The 13,439-nt window shown below is 60.1% G+C and overlaps 1 protein-coding gene across 1 annotated transcript; it reads right to left on the bottom strand.

The window, feature by feature from the left end:
• Positions 1–2,049: 2,049 nt before the first annotated feature.
• On the bottom strand, positions 2,050–13,058 carry TMPRSS13 (transmembrane serine protease 13). The gene is made up of 13 exons (XM_075774379.1): positions 12,888–13,058; positions 7,737–7,908; positions 7,258–7,359; positions 6,332–6,454; positions 6,115–6,244; positions 5,735–5,827; positions 5,609–5,652; positions 5,162–5,321; positions 4,845–5,017; positions 4,274–4,372; positions 3,848–3,990; positions 3,547–3,699; positions 2,050–3,414 (listed from the first exon to the last, which is right to left on the bottom strand). Exons 1-13 carry the CDS (start codon positions 12,906–12,908, stop codon positions 3,400–3,402), a joined length of 1,428 nt encoding a protein of 475 aa, XP_075630494.1. The 5' UTR covers positions 12,909–13,058; the 3' UTR covers positions 2,050–3,399.
• Between the last annotated feature and the right edge of the window lie 381 nt (positions 13,059–13,439).

Genomic DNA, 13,439 nt, shown 5'->3' with positions numbered 1-13,439 from the left:
CTTTCAGTGCTATTCTAGCAACGCCAGCTGTGTCAGTGCCCAGCAAAGCTTCTGTTCTGGCTCAGCGTTTTCCCAGCTGAGCAGCACCCCTGAGTCCCTAACCCCTCCCAGCCATGTCAGGCTGGGGAACTGACCCCCCCACCCATGTCAGGTTCACCCCAACCCAGGGCACAGCTGCAGAGCATCATCTACACCCCTACACGGCTCTCCAGCTGCGTGTGCACAGTGGCGCTCAGCACGTACACCTCCTCACACACCCCCCGGTGAGGCTCTGCTCGCTCTCCTGCTGCTGCCATTAACCCTGCACTTTCTAGCAGGTCATTGCCCCATTAACAGCCCGAGCCTGAGCAGGCTGGGGTTTGCACCACAGCTACAAGGTCCCTCTCCAGCCTGAGCTATGTGTGGCTTATTGCCAGCAGGAGGTTATTCCCCCCTAAACTCACTGAGCAGCAAAGACATTACAAAGTGAAAACAGTCCCTTGGCCTCCGCACCCCCCTTCACAGGAGGCTTGCCGCACGCTGTGGGAGGTTTCTAGGTTACTTCTTTGAAAAGCTATTTGAGGTCAGGCTGACTCAATGTTTCCCAAAAGGCAAGAACTCTTATTGCTTGGTGCAGGTCTAGAGCTGCTGCCAAGCACCGCCCTGCGAGCTGGAGCCTGCTCCCAGTCCCAGGGACAGGTAGGTGGCTTCTGCACACACAGAGCCAGACTAGACCTGCTATCCCAAAATTCAAATGCAAACCCGCAGCTTTCTGCCTGCAGATTAACCTTTTCCACAGCAGGCAGCCAGTTCTGGGAACCCGGGAGATGCTCCCAGGAGGTGAGGAGGGGACGTGCCTGCAGCAGCCCACGCACCCTGAGAATTTCTCATCTTGACTTTGCATGTAGCCTCTGCATCTCCCGAGCCTGTGCGCAGTTGGAGTCGGCAGTCTCCAGCACGCTTATAGGAAATGAGTCTTCCCAGTCCACAAAGAGCCAGGTGGCCCTGCTGTAAGTGACGTGGGTCAGAAACCAGGGTGCCTGGCCCATGCAGAGTCCAGTACTCACATCATCCGGGGAACCGATGTTTCCATTTCCTCTGCAGGACAAGCTAGACACCACAGCGCTGAGCCCTCTGCTTGCGGTTTGCCGTCCCCGTGCCACACCAACCTCCTTCCCGAGGAGGGAGCAGCAGGCTGCAGCGGGTGGCCGTCATGCTTCTGTGCTGGGGAGAGAAGGGGCCACTGCGGCTGGAGCTAGCAGAGACAGACTCATGAGGCAGCTTTGGACTATTTCAAAGAGAGCAAGTGAGCTCCCCAAAGCACCGATGCCTCCTTAAATGGTTCTGGCTGCAAGAAGATGGGTTACAAAGAACCAGTGCAAGTAATCTTTCCTGCTCCCAAGGAAAATTCAAGGCTAAACGCTCATTACTGCCATTTCTCTAACATGGGGCAATTATACAGGCTATGCAGCCTTCTCAGGAAAGCGTTTTATTCTGGTCCACAGCATTCACAAGCTGAATTTTGATACGGCTCTCCCCTGGACTCATGCCCATGGATCCTCCCCAGGAGGCTCTGCCCCCACACCGCCCCCCATACCTATGTTACCTCCATCACTGAGCATCTACTGGCAAGCCCCCATGAGATCTAAACCACCCCCTTTCTCCCAGTCATGTGCAGTAACCCAGAGGGTGAGGGGAGGAAGGGCTTTTGCAAAAGCCGCTCCATCACACCCGCCCATGCGAGCGGCAATGGCCAGAGAGCAGCTCAGAAGCGGGTATGGACTGGGGTGCTGAGCACATCCTGCAGGCTGCACGGGGGCACACGGCTGCAAGACACCCCCCCCATCACTGCACACCAGTCCCACGGGCCCACCACAGCATGCATGGCCTTGCTGCCAGGGCCAAAGAATCACGAGGACGGGGACAGCCCCAGAGCATCATAGCATGGCCACCAGCCAGGGCCGTGCCCAGGGCCCAGTGCAGAGCCTGGGGCGGGGGGCAGAAATCTCCCCACTCCCTGGGACTCCCTTGGTACCTGGGCACTAGGGCTCGACAGCTTCCTTTCCAGTCAGTTCAAAAGAGTCATGTCGACGTGGAGCACTACCAAAACATTTATTGAGAAGAGCGTGGGGTGGCCAGGCTCCCCAGGACCCCTCTGCAGCTGACCACATGCCTGGGGAGAGGAGCGCAGCCTCGGCAAGGGGCAGCCAGCCTCTGCTCTCCCCACAGGAGCTCGCACTGCCAACCTGGGGATCTCCTGTAGCACCTTGTGTGCCTCAAAGCATCCACAGGGAGATGTGGGCACTTGTTTCCTTGGGGGGAAATGTGTCCCCGCTCTGGCGTGGCCAGGGGGGTAAGGCTGGCTACGCAACGCCTGCGTGCTCAGCGGCCGGAGGGAGGAGGAAGCAATCCACTGAACAAACAGCTGTGAGATCCGGGGGCTGGCTCACACTGCCTGGGAGGGGTGGCTGGCCTGCATCACACTCTGCCTTGGCCTTTGGCTGCTGCTGGCTTCTGTCACACCTCCTGCAGCCACCCCCAGAGTGCAGACCTGCCCCACGCCACTGCCGAAATCCTCATCAGAGCAGGTAGGGGGGGACGAAGACTGGCTGCACGCAGTCCTGGGAGCGAGTGCTTGCTCAGACCATATCCACAGCATGGAAAAATAAACAAACGGGTATTTCTGTCATGGGGAGAAACATCATTTAAAAGGCACTTCCTAATCCTATCTGCAAATGTGAGAGCAACTACTGCTCCTCCCAGATGGTGGTGTAGCTGCGCCCCAGGCCTCAGCCCTCCCTAGACAAAGCAGGGAGCGTGGCCTCGCAGGTCAGGGCGGCGTGGCACAGAGCTGCACCGTGCTGGCTGAGCCCCATCCCACACCCCAAGGCAGCATAGCTGCAACCTGGCAGCAGCGTGCAAAGGGGAGTGCTCCCTCGCCATGGGCACCCCACAGCTTTTCTGCTTCTCTCTTCCATCCACCACCTCCACTGGATCTATGGGCAGTGCTAGAAGCCCCTCGTCCACCGAGTGTGCCGCAGTCCTGCCAGGAAGCACTTGCGACACCCCTGTCCGGACACGTCTATTTACGCGATAAGAACCACGGTCACAGGGCAAGGAAGTGCCCCCCATGGCCAGCCACCGGCACAGGCTGCTGCCCCCTGCGTGCTGCTGGGCTGGGGCTGGCCGGGTGCTCTGCCCAGCCGCTGCCGGGCCACCTCCCTTGCACTGGGCAAGGGCAGAGTCACTTTGCAGGTGCCATATTTTCAGAGGCTGGGGGCAGCAACAGGTCCCTGGCTGTGTGGACAGTCCAGAGATAGGTGGAGGGATGTGCTGGTAACATCACGCCCTGGCAGCAACCAAGGGCAGGGGCCCACGCCGGCTGGAGAGGCACAGCCCAGCCAAGCGTCCATCCCAGTCTTAGTCGTTCTCGCTCTGCAAGGGAGAGAGGGGAGAGCAAGGGTGAGGTGCCAGGGGCTGGGCTGGGGGGATGCTGCCCCTCTCAATGCACCCATGGCCACCTGATAAGTCTCTCTGCCCGAGCACAGTCCTGCCATGCCACCTCACCTCCATTTTGCTGTATATCCAGCTGAGGAGCTTTGTCACACGAGTGTAAACACCAGGCTTGTTCTTCTGGCCACATCCTGTCCCCCAGCTCGTCACCCCAGCCACATACCAGCGGCCATTGTCCTCACAAACCAGGGGCCCTCCGCTGTCACCCTGACACAGGGGGCAGAGTGGTGAGGAGAGGAGACAGGAGACGCCCCTCTGCTGGTACCCAGCCAGGGGATACCGGCATGCGGGAAAAGCAGGCAGCCCTGCCGGTCCCGTACCACCTTGCCTGGTGGGGACCGTGCCGCCCGCTCACCTGGCACGCATCTTTCCCTCCCTGCAGGTACCCGGCACACATCATCCGTGGGGTCAGGTAGCCCTCGTACACCTTGTCACTGTTACAGATCTTGTAGTCAATCAGCTTCACCTCAGCCTCCCGCAGCTTCGGGGATGTGTTATCTGCAAGGCAGGAGGAGGCGTGGGGCAGGGTGGGCCTCGTCCCCCCACTGCCCCCGGGCACCTCCGCAGCATCAGATGTTTCCGCAGCAGTGAGGGAGGAAGCTGGTATGTCTCGCAGGTCTTATTTCTGCAGAGCCAGGAGGGCAACTGCTAGGAGTCACCCCTGTGGGAACAGCTCTCAAACACAGCAGCAGAGCCACGCTCGCTCGTCTCACGCGCTGTGCTCGCGGGTCAGGCCGTGGCACGCAGGAGCTGCCTGTGGAGAGCCAGCATCCTCCCTCACCTTCGTTCTCCCTGGTCTTCCCAAAGCCAGTGATGAAGCAGGACCTGCCAGTCTGGAATCGCTGGCCATACATGGGGAGGCAGGCTGGGCGAACCTGAGCTGGAGGGAGACATGGTGGAAACCAGGCGAGGAGAGATGGATGAGTCACCCAGGAGCAAAATAGCCACTGTAGTCACCAGCCCCACGGCTAGGGAGGAGCGGGGCACGCAGGAAAGGCTCCCCTCTGCGCCCACCCAGGCAGGGTCTCTGCCGGCCCCCCGCCACACTGCCCACGTGGGGCACAGCGAGCCGCACCATGCCAGCTGCACAGCCGAGCCCACGCCTGCGTGTGCACCAACCGGGCCCTGCCAGGGGAGGATGGGCCAGTTCCCGACCACGGGACAGGCAGGGGAAAGTGGTGTGGCCACAGCAGAGCGGGATGCTCCAGCTGGCAGCAGCCCCATGCAGCCCAGGGGATGGCTCCGAGGGGACCCGAGCTGCCCCTTGCACATCCCCAGGCTCTCTCTGTCCTCCCCAAACACCAGCCCCAGCCAAGCCCAGCCCTGTGGCACAGCAAGCTCAGAGGCCTCACCTGAGAGCGTCAGTGGCCTGGAGAGCTTCATGAGCGCAATATCATAGTCATCATGATCATCGCTGTAGTTGGAGTTGATGATGACCTGGGAGACAGGGATGCCCTCCGCACGCTGCTTCAGGTCCGAGACCCCGCCGTACACCTTCCAGTCATCAAGGATCTTCATGCTGTTCCTGGGCACGGAGAGGTGGGGGCAGCAAGGAGTGAGACGCAGGGTGTGGGGCTGGACTGAGCGCCTGCACAAGGGCTGCCAGCTGCAGCCAGTGCCCCCCGGCTGCACAGCAGCGCTGCGGGCAGCTGCCTGCAGCAGCACTCACATGAAGAAGCAGTGGGCTGCGGTGAGGACCCACTGCGCGTCGATGATGGTGCCGCCGCAGATGTGGATCGGCCCGTACTGCACACTGACTTGCCAGGGCCATTTGCTCACGGAGGTTTCCTTTCCTCCAATGATCCGGCCAGAAATCCTCTGCCCACAGGCTGGAGGGGAGAGCAGGGCTGAGTGAAGGGCTGAGAGAGGAGGCAAGCCCAGAGGGGGATGCGCAAAACATCCCCACCACCCGCAGGCACCAGCGGTGCTCAGTACATTCGTAGGGGCCGGTGGAGACCATGGGAATACAACCATCATAGTTTTCTATTACCCAGAAAGTTTGCTGGAAAACGCCCTATTTGCCCAACCCTGTGCAAAGAAAGGAGGAAAGCGCTCCCAAGCACGTGTTTGGCCTCGCCCCCCCTTGGGCGCATGCCCTGCCAGCCAGCCCCCTTACTTGTGCATCGGAGGGAGACGTACTTTCCCGTGAGACATTGTGAGCTGCAGGAGAGAAGTGGGAGAGGCAGCCTCAGCCCCGGCCCTGTGGCACCAGCCAGGGCCAGGAGGCAACGCTGCCTGGTACCTGTTGAGGCTCTGCTGGATGGTCTCTCTCTGGTCAGTCACGGTGAGGCTCTTGCCGGAGATGTGCAGGGGGATGTATTCAGTCTGTGATGCACTGGGAGGGGAGAGGAGAGAGGCAGTGAGGGTCTCCCCTCTCTGGGCACTGAGCAGCCAGTCCCTGCCTTCTCAAAGAGGGTCTGCACACCAAACCTGGGAGGGGGGAAGGACCGAAACACCCAGAGCAGCACTGGACAAACAACCTTGCTACAGAAAAGCATAATGCTGGGGGGAAAAAAGCACAGCAGACTGTGCACCTGGCCAGGGCAGGAGGGCCAGAGCAATACCCAGGGGGCTGGCAGGGCCCCAGCGCCCGAGCAGAACCACCCATCCGTGGGGAATTACTTCTGAAATCCCAGCTGCCGGCAGGTCTTTCTGGAGAAGGAGTCGTCCCAGGCGCTGCTGCATACTGGCAGCCACTGGCTCTCAGCGCTGGAGTAGATGTGGAGCAAAGACTCATCGAATGCAAAGCGCACTGCGGGGATGGAGTAGGCAGGTCAGTGGTACCCAGTGCCCTGGGGGCTCCCCTTGCCCCCACCGCCCCCGGCTCCTGGTGCCTCACCACAACCCAGCTCGTCGCTCCGCTGGGAGCAGTCGATGATGCCGTCGCAGCGCACAGGGCTGTCCTTGCAGCTTTCGGCAGGCTCCTTGTACACAATGCCGGTCTGTGACCGCCAGAACATAACTGAAAGCAAGTGCACGCCGCGGTGAGGCCAGGGCTGGTGGCAGGGGCTTGCTGTGGGTGAGGGTGCAGCAGGCCCACCCGGATGGGAGTCTGGAGGAGGTCTGCCACACGCAGGGGCACTCCCAAACACCAGGCGTGAGCTTGGGTGCAGGGCTGCTGATTGAGCCCAGACTGAAGAGCTGCAGGATCGATCCGGGGCTGAAGGACTGGCCAGCCCTGAGCACCCCCCCATGCCCACCCGGCAGCGTGCCGCCTGGCCGCTGCAAGCCCCTCTCCCTTCACCCACTTCTAACTTGCTCCTGCAGAAAGATGCCTGCAGCCCGCCGAATGCCTCAAGCCCACCAGCTACCTACGGCAGCCGGCAGACTGGCAGCTAGGTGTCAGGCAGCTTAAAGCCATTCCCCCGGTGTCGGTGCCTGTTCCGACTACAGCCCGCACTTTGTCTGACGGGTCCTGCCTGCTAACCCTGCACCTCAGGGAGGGCAAGCCCGGGTGCTGCTGGGGGTGCCCCGCCACCCGCCGATGCAAGCCCGGGAGAAGGAGAAGGCGGTGCAGGCCCCTCGCCCCGCAGGGAGCCCAAGCGGCAGCTCTCTTTTCCCCGGCAATCCTGCTCCTGCCTGTCCACCAGATGTCAGGAACACTCAGGAAATGGGATGAGCACCTCTCTGCCCGCTCGCCTTCCGGCCCGGCGGTTTCCCTGTGGCACTTCCCAGCGCAGGTCTCCCCAGCCTCTGCTGACCCCCAGCCCCTCAGACCTCCCCACCAGGGACCCCCGAGCCACCCCGGGCTGGGACCCCACTCACACAGCAGGATGAGGGCGATGAGCAGCACAATGAGGACAGAGATGCAGAAGATGAGTGCAAGCCGTCGCTGGCTCATGCAGGGAGCTCTGAACATGGAGGATCCTGGCAGCAGGGCAGAGGCAGGGTCAAGGGGAGCGGCTGCCTCCCCAGGGTGCCTGGACCCTGCTGCCCGTCGGCACTTGCCGGGACCTCCCTGGCTCCCCGCGCGCCCCGCTCCCCAGAGGGCCCATGAGATGTGGGGGAGCAGGACCACACACATCCTGCATCTCCCCATGGTGTCCTCCCATCCTGCCATGGTCACTGTCCTCTCCCTTGCTCCCAGCACTCCTCAGATCCCCAGGGAAACACCAGCCTGTGGCTGAGGTTTATGCCAGCAGTGGGCACAAGGACCCGTTCCCTGTCTCCCTTCCATCCCTCCCCACCCTAGGTGGGACCAGGGCCAGGGTGGCCAGAGACCAGCCTCGGCACCATCCTCTTACGTGTGCTCTCACAGGTCGTGCAGGGGGCCGGGGCTGGGCTGGACTCCGGGCTGTAGGGCTTGAAGCTAATGCCAAGGACACTTTCTCGAGGCTGTGGAGGTCGGGCACTGAAGATGCTGCTGACTGTAGAGGCATGGAGGCTGGGAGGGACACTGCTGGGCGATGCCGTGGTCTGTGAGCAGAGGAGACCATTACTCGCAACTTTGATCAGAGTAGTCAGCTGGGTATTTGGTATTGGGTCAGTCATGCTGTGGCCCAGTTCCATGGGGCTAGTGCCCCAATTTATGCATCTGTCCTTAATTAGCCATTTGAAAAATACAGTGCAATTTCCAGCTGTTATTTAGTAATACTTAATAATTGGTGTTTTCCAAGCCCTGAAACGTCCTGCACCCTGGAATGCTGTTCTGCAGTTGTGTCACTCCTGATCCATGAATTCGCAAAAGAATATGTATTTGTTTCCTTTCCTCAAGACACACTCTTTCAAGCACTCCATCAACTTAAATCAGCTACAGAAGTGAGAGCCTCTCATTTTCCTTCAGAGAGGACCTGGGTACAAAGCCCACAATAAATGCTGTTTCCTCTGCCATTTCTGAAAACTGAGATATCTTTGGCAATAAGAAATGGCTGCGTGCCTTACAGGAACTGCAAGGGCATCGCCAGCCAGCACACGGCAGCGACAGTCCGGCCCGAGCTTCGTTCTCAGCAGGTCCTCACCACACTGCCCACTGGCTCCTGGCACCGCTCCCGATGCCGCACAGCCACAACCGACCACGTTTACACAGGGCTGGTCAAGGGAAGCCAGGCTACGCCTGTCCCTACAGACAACGTCGCTGGGTCCCACAGAAGGGGCACCCAAGGGGGAAGCGGAGCCGCCGTCCTTTGGCAGAAGAATGCAGCCAGCCTGGCACAGACACCCCAGCCCACCGCCCAGAGGACAGCTTACTGACCCAGAGGTGGGCTCAAACACACCCCTCTGGAAGCCTGTCTCAGATTTTTGGCCCTGCAGCTGCAAGAGATCGTATTTCCCGGTAACCATAGAACATCCCTCTCCCTGCCAAGCCAGCAAGCAGCACCAGGGTCGGTGCACGGCTCTGGAACCAGCAGAGATGACGGGGCCTTGGGCAGAGCAGGAGCCGCCAAGTTGCCACCTTCCAGCTGGATTTTCTCTACCCTTGTGTTTCCTGCCGGGAATCAAGAGCTCTAACGAGCACATCAGGAGCCTGCTGAGGCTCACGCTTTATAAATACGGCTGTGCCCTTTCTTGCAATGCGGTGGTGTAACTTCCTGGGCATTATCCCGTGAGTCACGCACCCCGGCATGGCCACACGCGTTCCCTGCGCAGGGTCTGCCTCAAGCCCCCAGCTGAACATCGGGGACGCACTATCTCTTGAACTGTGCCTTGGTAACTGCTCGCAGCACAGGCACATCAGCCTCAGAGCCAGCAGGCACGGCGCCCCAGGCTCCCAGGGAAGCTGCTTGGCCACTTGCCCTGGCCAGCAGCACGGTGCGCAGGGCTACCGCCCGGCACAGGCTCTCAGCGCCGGACTGAGCGAGCAGCTCCCCTGCCTCCTGCACGCACAGGGAGGAACAGAGGCAGTTTCTGTTTCACAGCATCACCCAGGCAGCAATAACAAGCCTGAATTTGCTCAGCCTGCAGCCAAAGGCCAGTTTTCCCTATGGCTGAATTTCACAGCAGCCGTGTGGGCAAGCCCAGGATAGCCGCGCTGCAGGCTTGCCTCCTCGTGATCTCTCCCAAAGATGCTGGGGAGCCCAGGAGAGCCCCTCGGCATGCTCTGCTGGGCTGGCACAGCAGCCGGGAGGGCTGGAGAGTGCCCCAGCAGTGTCCTCCCCTAAGGACTGTGAGCAGTCACACCAAGAGGATTCAAGTTCTTGCAGCAAGTATTGCATGCCCACACTGTGAAACATCCCTGGGTATCCTTAGTGCCCGTTGTTAGAAAGCACACATGATCAGCAAGAGAGCCAGAGCTGCAGCGGGTCCTGTGCCGCTGCTTTGCAGAAACAAAGCAATGAGCAGATACCAGGAACCCTTCCTAGGAAAAGAATTTTTCTTCTCTGTGTAAATGAGGTTTTTGCAAATACCTGGACAGTATCATTTACATTGGCATTTGTATGCTATCTCCACATGTCTGATATTTCATGTGTCTCCTCCTGAGGCAAGCGTAACCCTTCAGTTATCAGATCAGCAGAATCACAACGCTGTTAAGGACAAACCTCTCCATTGTACCAGAAAACACAGCCCAGCTTCACCAATGATGCTGGATGCTAAAGCATTTCTACCTCCAGTGTATAAACGTTTCAAATTAATGCTTCGGTTCACTATAGGTTAAATTGCTCTTATTATTCCTTAACAGGAAACACATGCCCTTTCTTACACTCAGGAGAACTATTAGCTACTTATTTCCTTAAAAGTCTAAAGTCCAAGTTTTTGGTTTTGATTTGTTGTTTTGTTGGGGTTTTTGTTAGGTCTATCACAGAAGCAAACAAAACTTTTACCACCCGCTCCTGGTAACCAGCACAACTGGCTGCTGTTGTACTGCCACTGAAGCGGAGAACAAACAGCAGCAGCTTTACGAAAATAATTCTGTTAAGCAGCGTGCATTACCCCAGTGAGCGAGCTGCGACTTCTGCCCACAAAACCTTTACTCATCCTTTGCTGACTTTGAGTAAAAGTCAAACCCGGAGCCATGCCTCTCTCACACGCGTGGCTGCGGTTTGAGCCCTTTTTCTGACGTCCTCTCTGCAAATGTTCCACCAGCCGCAAAAGCATTAAGCCCTGCTGTGGGCTGGCGCCTGAAAGTCAGGTGCGGGGAGGGGAAGCACAACCAGCTCCTTTCCATGGCAGTGCCGGCTTTCAGACAACAAGGGGAGGAGGAATTCTGGGGGGACACGGGGGGACTCCTGGCCAGCTCTGATCCTCTCGCACCCGGCCCAGCTCAGGCTGCCTGGGGGACAAGCGGACAATGCCGGTCTGCAGCACGAGCCCTTTGCTGAACTTGTCGTGAGTGTAAACACCACCTCGGTCCTTCTTTGCTCTGCTCTGAGCAGAGCCGGGAAAGGCACCTAAGCCACAGCCAGCAGCACCAGAGAAGCCCATCCCCTCTGCACCGTGAGCTGCCATGTGCACTAATCTCCAGCTCCACTCCCTGCCGTGGAGGGACGGCCACCAAATCCATGCCAGCAGAAGGCAGTCACCAGGGGAAAGGCGGTCCGGGCTGGGTTCAAGACTCCGGATCCACGCGTGATGGGGAGGGAAACCAGCCAGCAGTCAGTCACACGCAGTTTCGGAGTGGGAGGGAGAGCGGAAGAAGCCAGGCAACACCTCGGGTGTTGCAACTGGACCCAGGGCCCAGCCATGTCTCAGAAGAGCAGAAAGGCACAGCAGCTACCCAAAACATGGAGCATCAAGAAGGAAGAAAGGCAGCCTAGCTTAAATAAGCTGAAAGTAGCTGCCTAAATAGGTGATCATCTCTCCCAGCTGAGCTTGGCAGCCCGCCCCCTCTCTGCTGCTCACAGCCTGTTGTTCGGGGCAGGGAACTGGCTCCTTCACCTAGTTGTGGAGCGCTGATTGTCGGTGGCAGATTAGCTCAGCAAGCACACAACAGCGACATTGTCCTCGCGCTCACCTGGGACAAAACCCTCACGAGCTTGTGAAAGCCCCCATTCCCTCCTGGTGACATCCGTCCCACTCGAGCGCCTCAGCTGAGCAGTGCCTTGGCAGTGCCTCCCCTGGGAGGGGGCAGACCCCCAGTCCTGGGGACAAACTGGGCAGGAGCTGCGGGAGGATGCTGCCAAGACCTGGATGCCGTAAAGGGACAACACGTGGGGAAGTGAAATCCCAAAGCATGCAAAGGCCATTTTACAAGCACAGATGACAAGCTGTGTTGACTGAGTCAGCCCGATCCGGCCAGGGACAGGTTGCCCTATGCCAGTGTGAGCGGCCCTTCAGGTGGAGATCAGAAAATGTTCCAGGGGGTGAGTAATCGCTGCTCACCCCCTTCCACGGATGGGCAAACCGAGGCACGGAAAGATGAAGCGACTCTCCTGCAGTTGCAGAGCTGAGGGTGGCACCTGGGACTCCTAATGGCCCATTTAATCCAAGCAACAAAGCCAAGGTGGCCCAGTGGGGATGCCCAATATTGGGTAATTGTCTCCATACGTGGGCATCCCAATTCCTGCCCTGTTCTGACAGAGATGTGGTGTTGCTGCTCACTTTCAGGGCCACCTAGAGCCGGGATCACGCTGCGAAGCAGTGCTGGGGGCAGGCTGCCCCTCCCTCGGGACCCAGCCAGGTTTTGGCACGAGCCCACTCTGCCCCTGCTCCTGGCTGCCTCTGAGGCACCCGCACGCCAAGGGGCAGGAAGAAGGTGGCTTTTACAGCTGGCCCTGCCTCCCCTCAAGCTCCATCTGCCCCATCACTGCCGGCTTTGCACGTTCCGGACGTCGCTGGCACAGCCGGCAGCACTCGGCATGGTAATTACCCGCTGCCTCGCCCGGGCGGGCTGAGCCCAGTGCCCAGCCGGGGATGGATGTTTTCCTCATGACAGGATGCTCAGCAAGGCCCCACAGCCGAGATCAAGCAGGCCCTGGTTAACCCAGCCCAAAAAGAGCACAGGGAAAACTGCCAGGAGAGTGGGTGAGAGAGAGGAGTGGGGGCCAGGGCCACCAGCGTGCTGCTGCTGCTGCTACTGATGTGCTGGTGGGAGGTGCCGGAGGGCTCAGGAACGTGCAGCACCATGGACGCCAAGCGGCACAGGCTCCCACCGGCAGCACCAGCCTGCCCACCAGCCAGTCCCCCCGATTTGCAAATCTGCTCCAGTGTGGAAAAGCAGCAGTGCCGGGGGGCCCTGACACCTCCTCTGCCAGTGCGGGGCTGACACCGGGGATGCTTGCAGCAGTTCTCCTCCCTCCATGTGCCGAGGGGGTGCCGGAGGCAGCAGCCCCACAGGCAGCTCGCCCCAGGTCCTTCTCCTCGCCGGCAGCAACAGGCTGCTGTGAAGGCAACGCCCCAGAGAGCAGGAGGGAGAAACCGGGCCCTCCACCAAACCCGGAGGAAAGGGGGTCTGTACGGCCACAGAGCAGCCCCTGGTACTCCTAGCTGGGTCAGAGCTGGGGCAGCTGCCCACGCCTTACCGGAGAGGTTTTCCCGTCCATCGGCCGCTGCAGGGCTGGGCTGGGGTCACAGCTTCGGCACAGCCATCCTTCGCTGCGCAGCACGGTGCAGAGCGAAGTCAGGTCCGTGGGGACGGGGCAGAATCTGTTTGGCGAGCGGGTTCGTACGTCAGTGCCAGCGCCGGGTGCGGAGGGAAACCAGTCCGACCTGCTGCCCGGCTCCACCGCTGCCTGTTTCCCAACTGCTGCAGGCACAGCACGTGAAATACCTGCCTCTGCTGCCGGTCACCCCAGCCAGGCATGGAGGAACGCTGGGCAGGGGCAGCAGGAGCCTCGGCTGCAGCCAAAGGTCTGAGAGCAGGCGAGGTCTGGCCCTGGGGGAGAGCAGCATCCCGGGCACCGGGGGGGTCCTTGCTGCTCTCCCGGCTGCCTGCCCACCCAAGGCCCCCCTTCTCCACTGTGTGCCTCGGAGGGCTGTGAGCACCAGCTGAGGATAGGAGGTTAGGGGATGCGCAGCCATGTCCAACCCCAGCAAAAACCCTCTCGTGCGCTCCGGATGACCGAGCAGTCCGG

The sequence above is a fragment of the Balearica regulorum genome, chromosome 23 (genome assembly GCF_011004875.1).
Source record: "Balearica regulorum gibbericeps isolate bBalReg1 chromosome 23, bBalReg1.pri, whole genome shotgun sequence".
Lineage (NCBI taxonomy): Eukaryota > Metazoa > Chordata > Aves > Gruiformes > Gruidae > Balearica > Balearica regulorum.
This window is presented reverse-complemented; position numbering and strand designations above follow the sequence as displayed.

What these genes read in the sequence shown, in the direction of transcription:
- TMPRSS13 (XM_075774379.1), bottom strand. Translation starts at nt 12,908, where the DNA reads ATGGACGGGAAAACCTCTCCG. An exon ending in CACGACCTGTGAGAGCACAC is followed by an intron (nt 7,360 to 7,736) that starts GTAAGAGGATGG and finishes CCCTGCTGCCAG; the next exon opens with GATCCTCCATGTTCAGAGCT. An exon ending in CGTCTCCCTCCGATGCACAA is followed by an intron (nt 5,322 to 5,608) that starts GTAAGGGGGCTG and finishes TCTCCCCTCCAG; the next exon opens with CCTGTGGGCAGAGGATTTCT.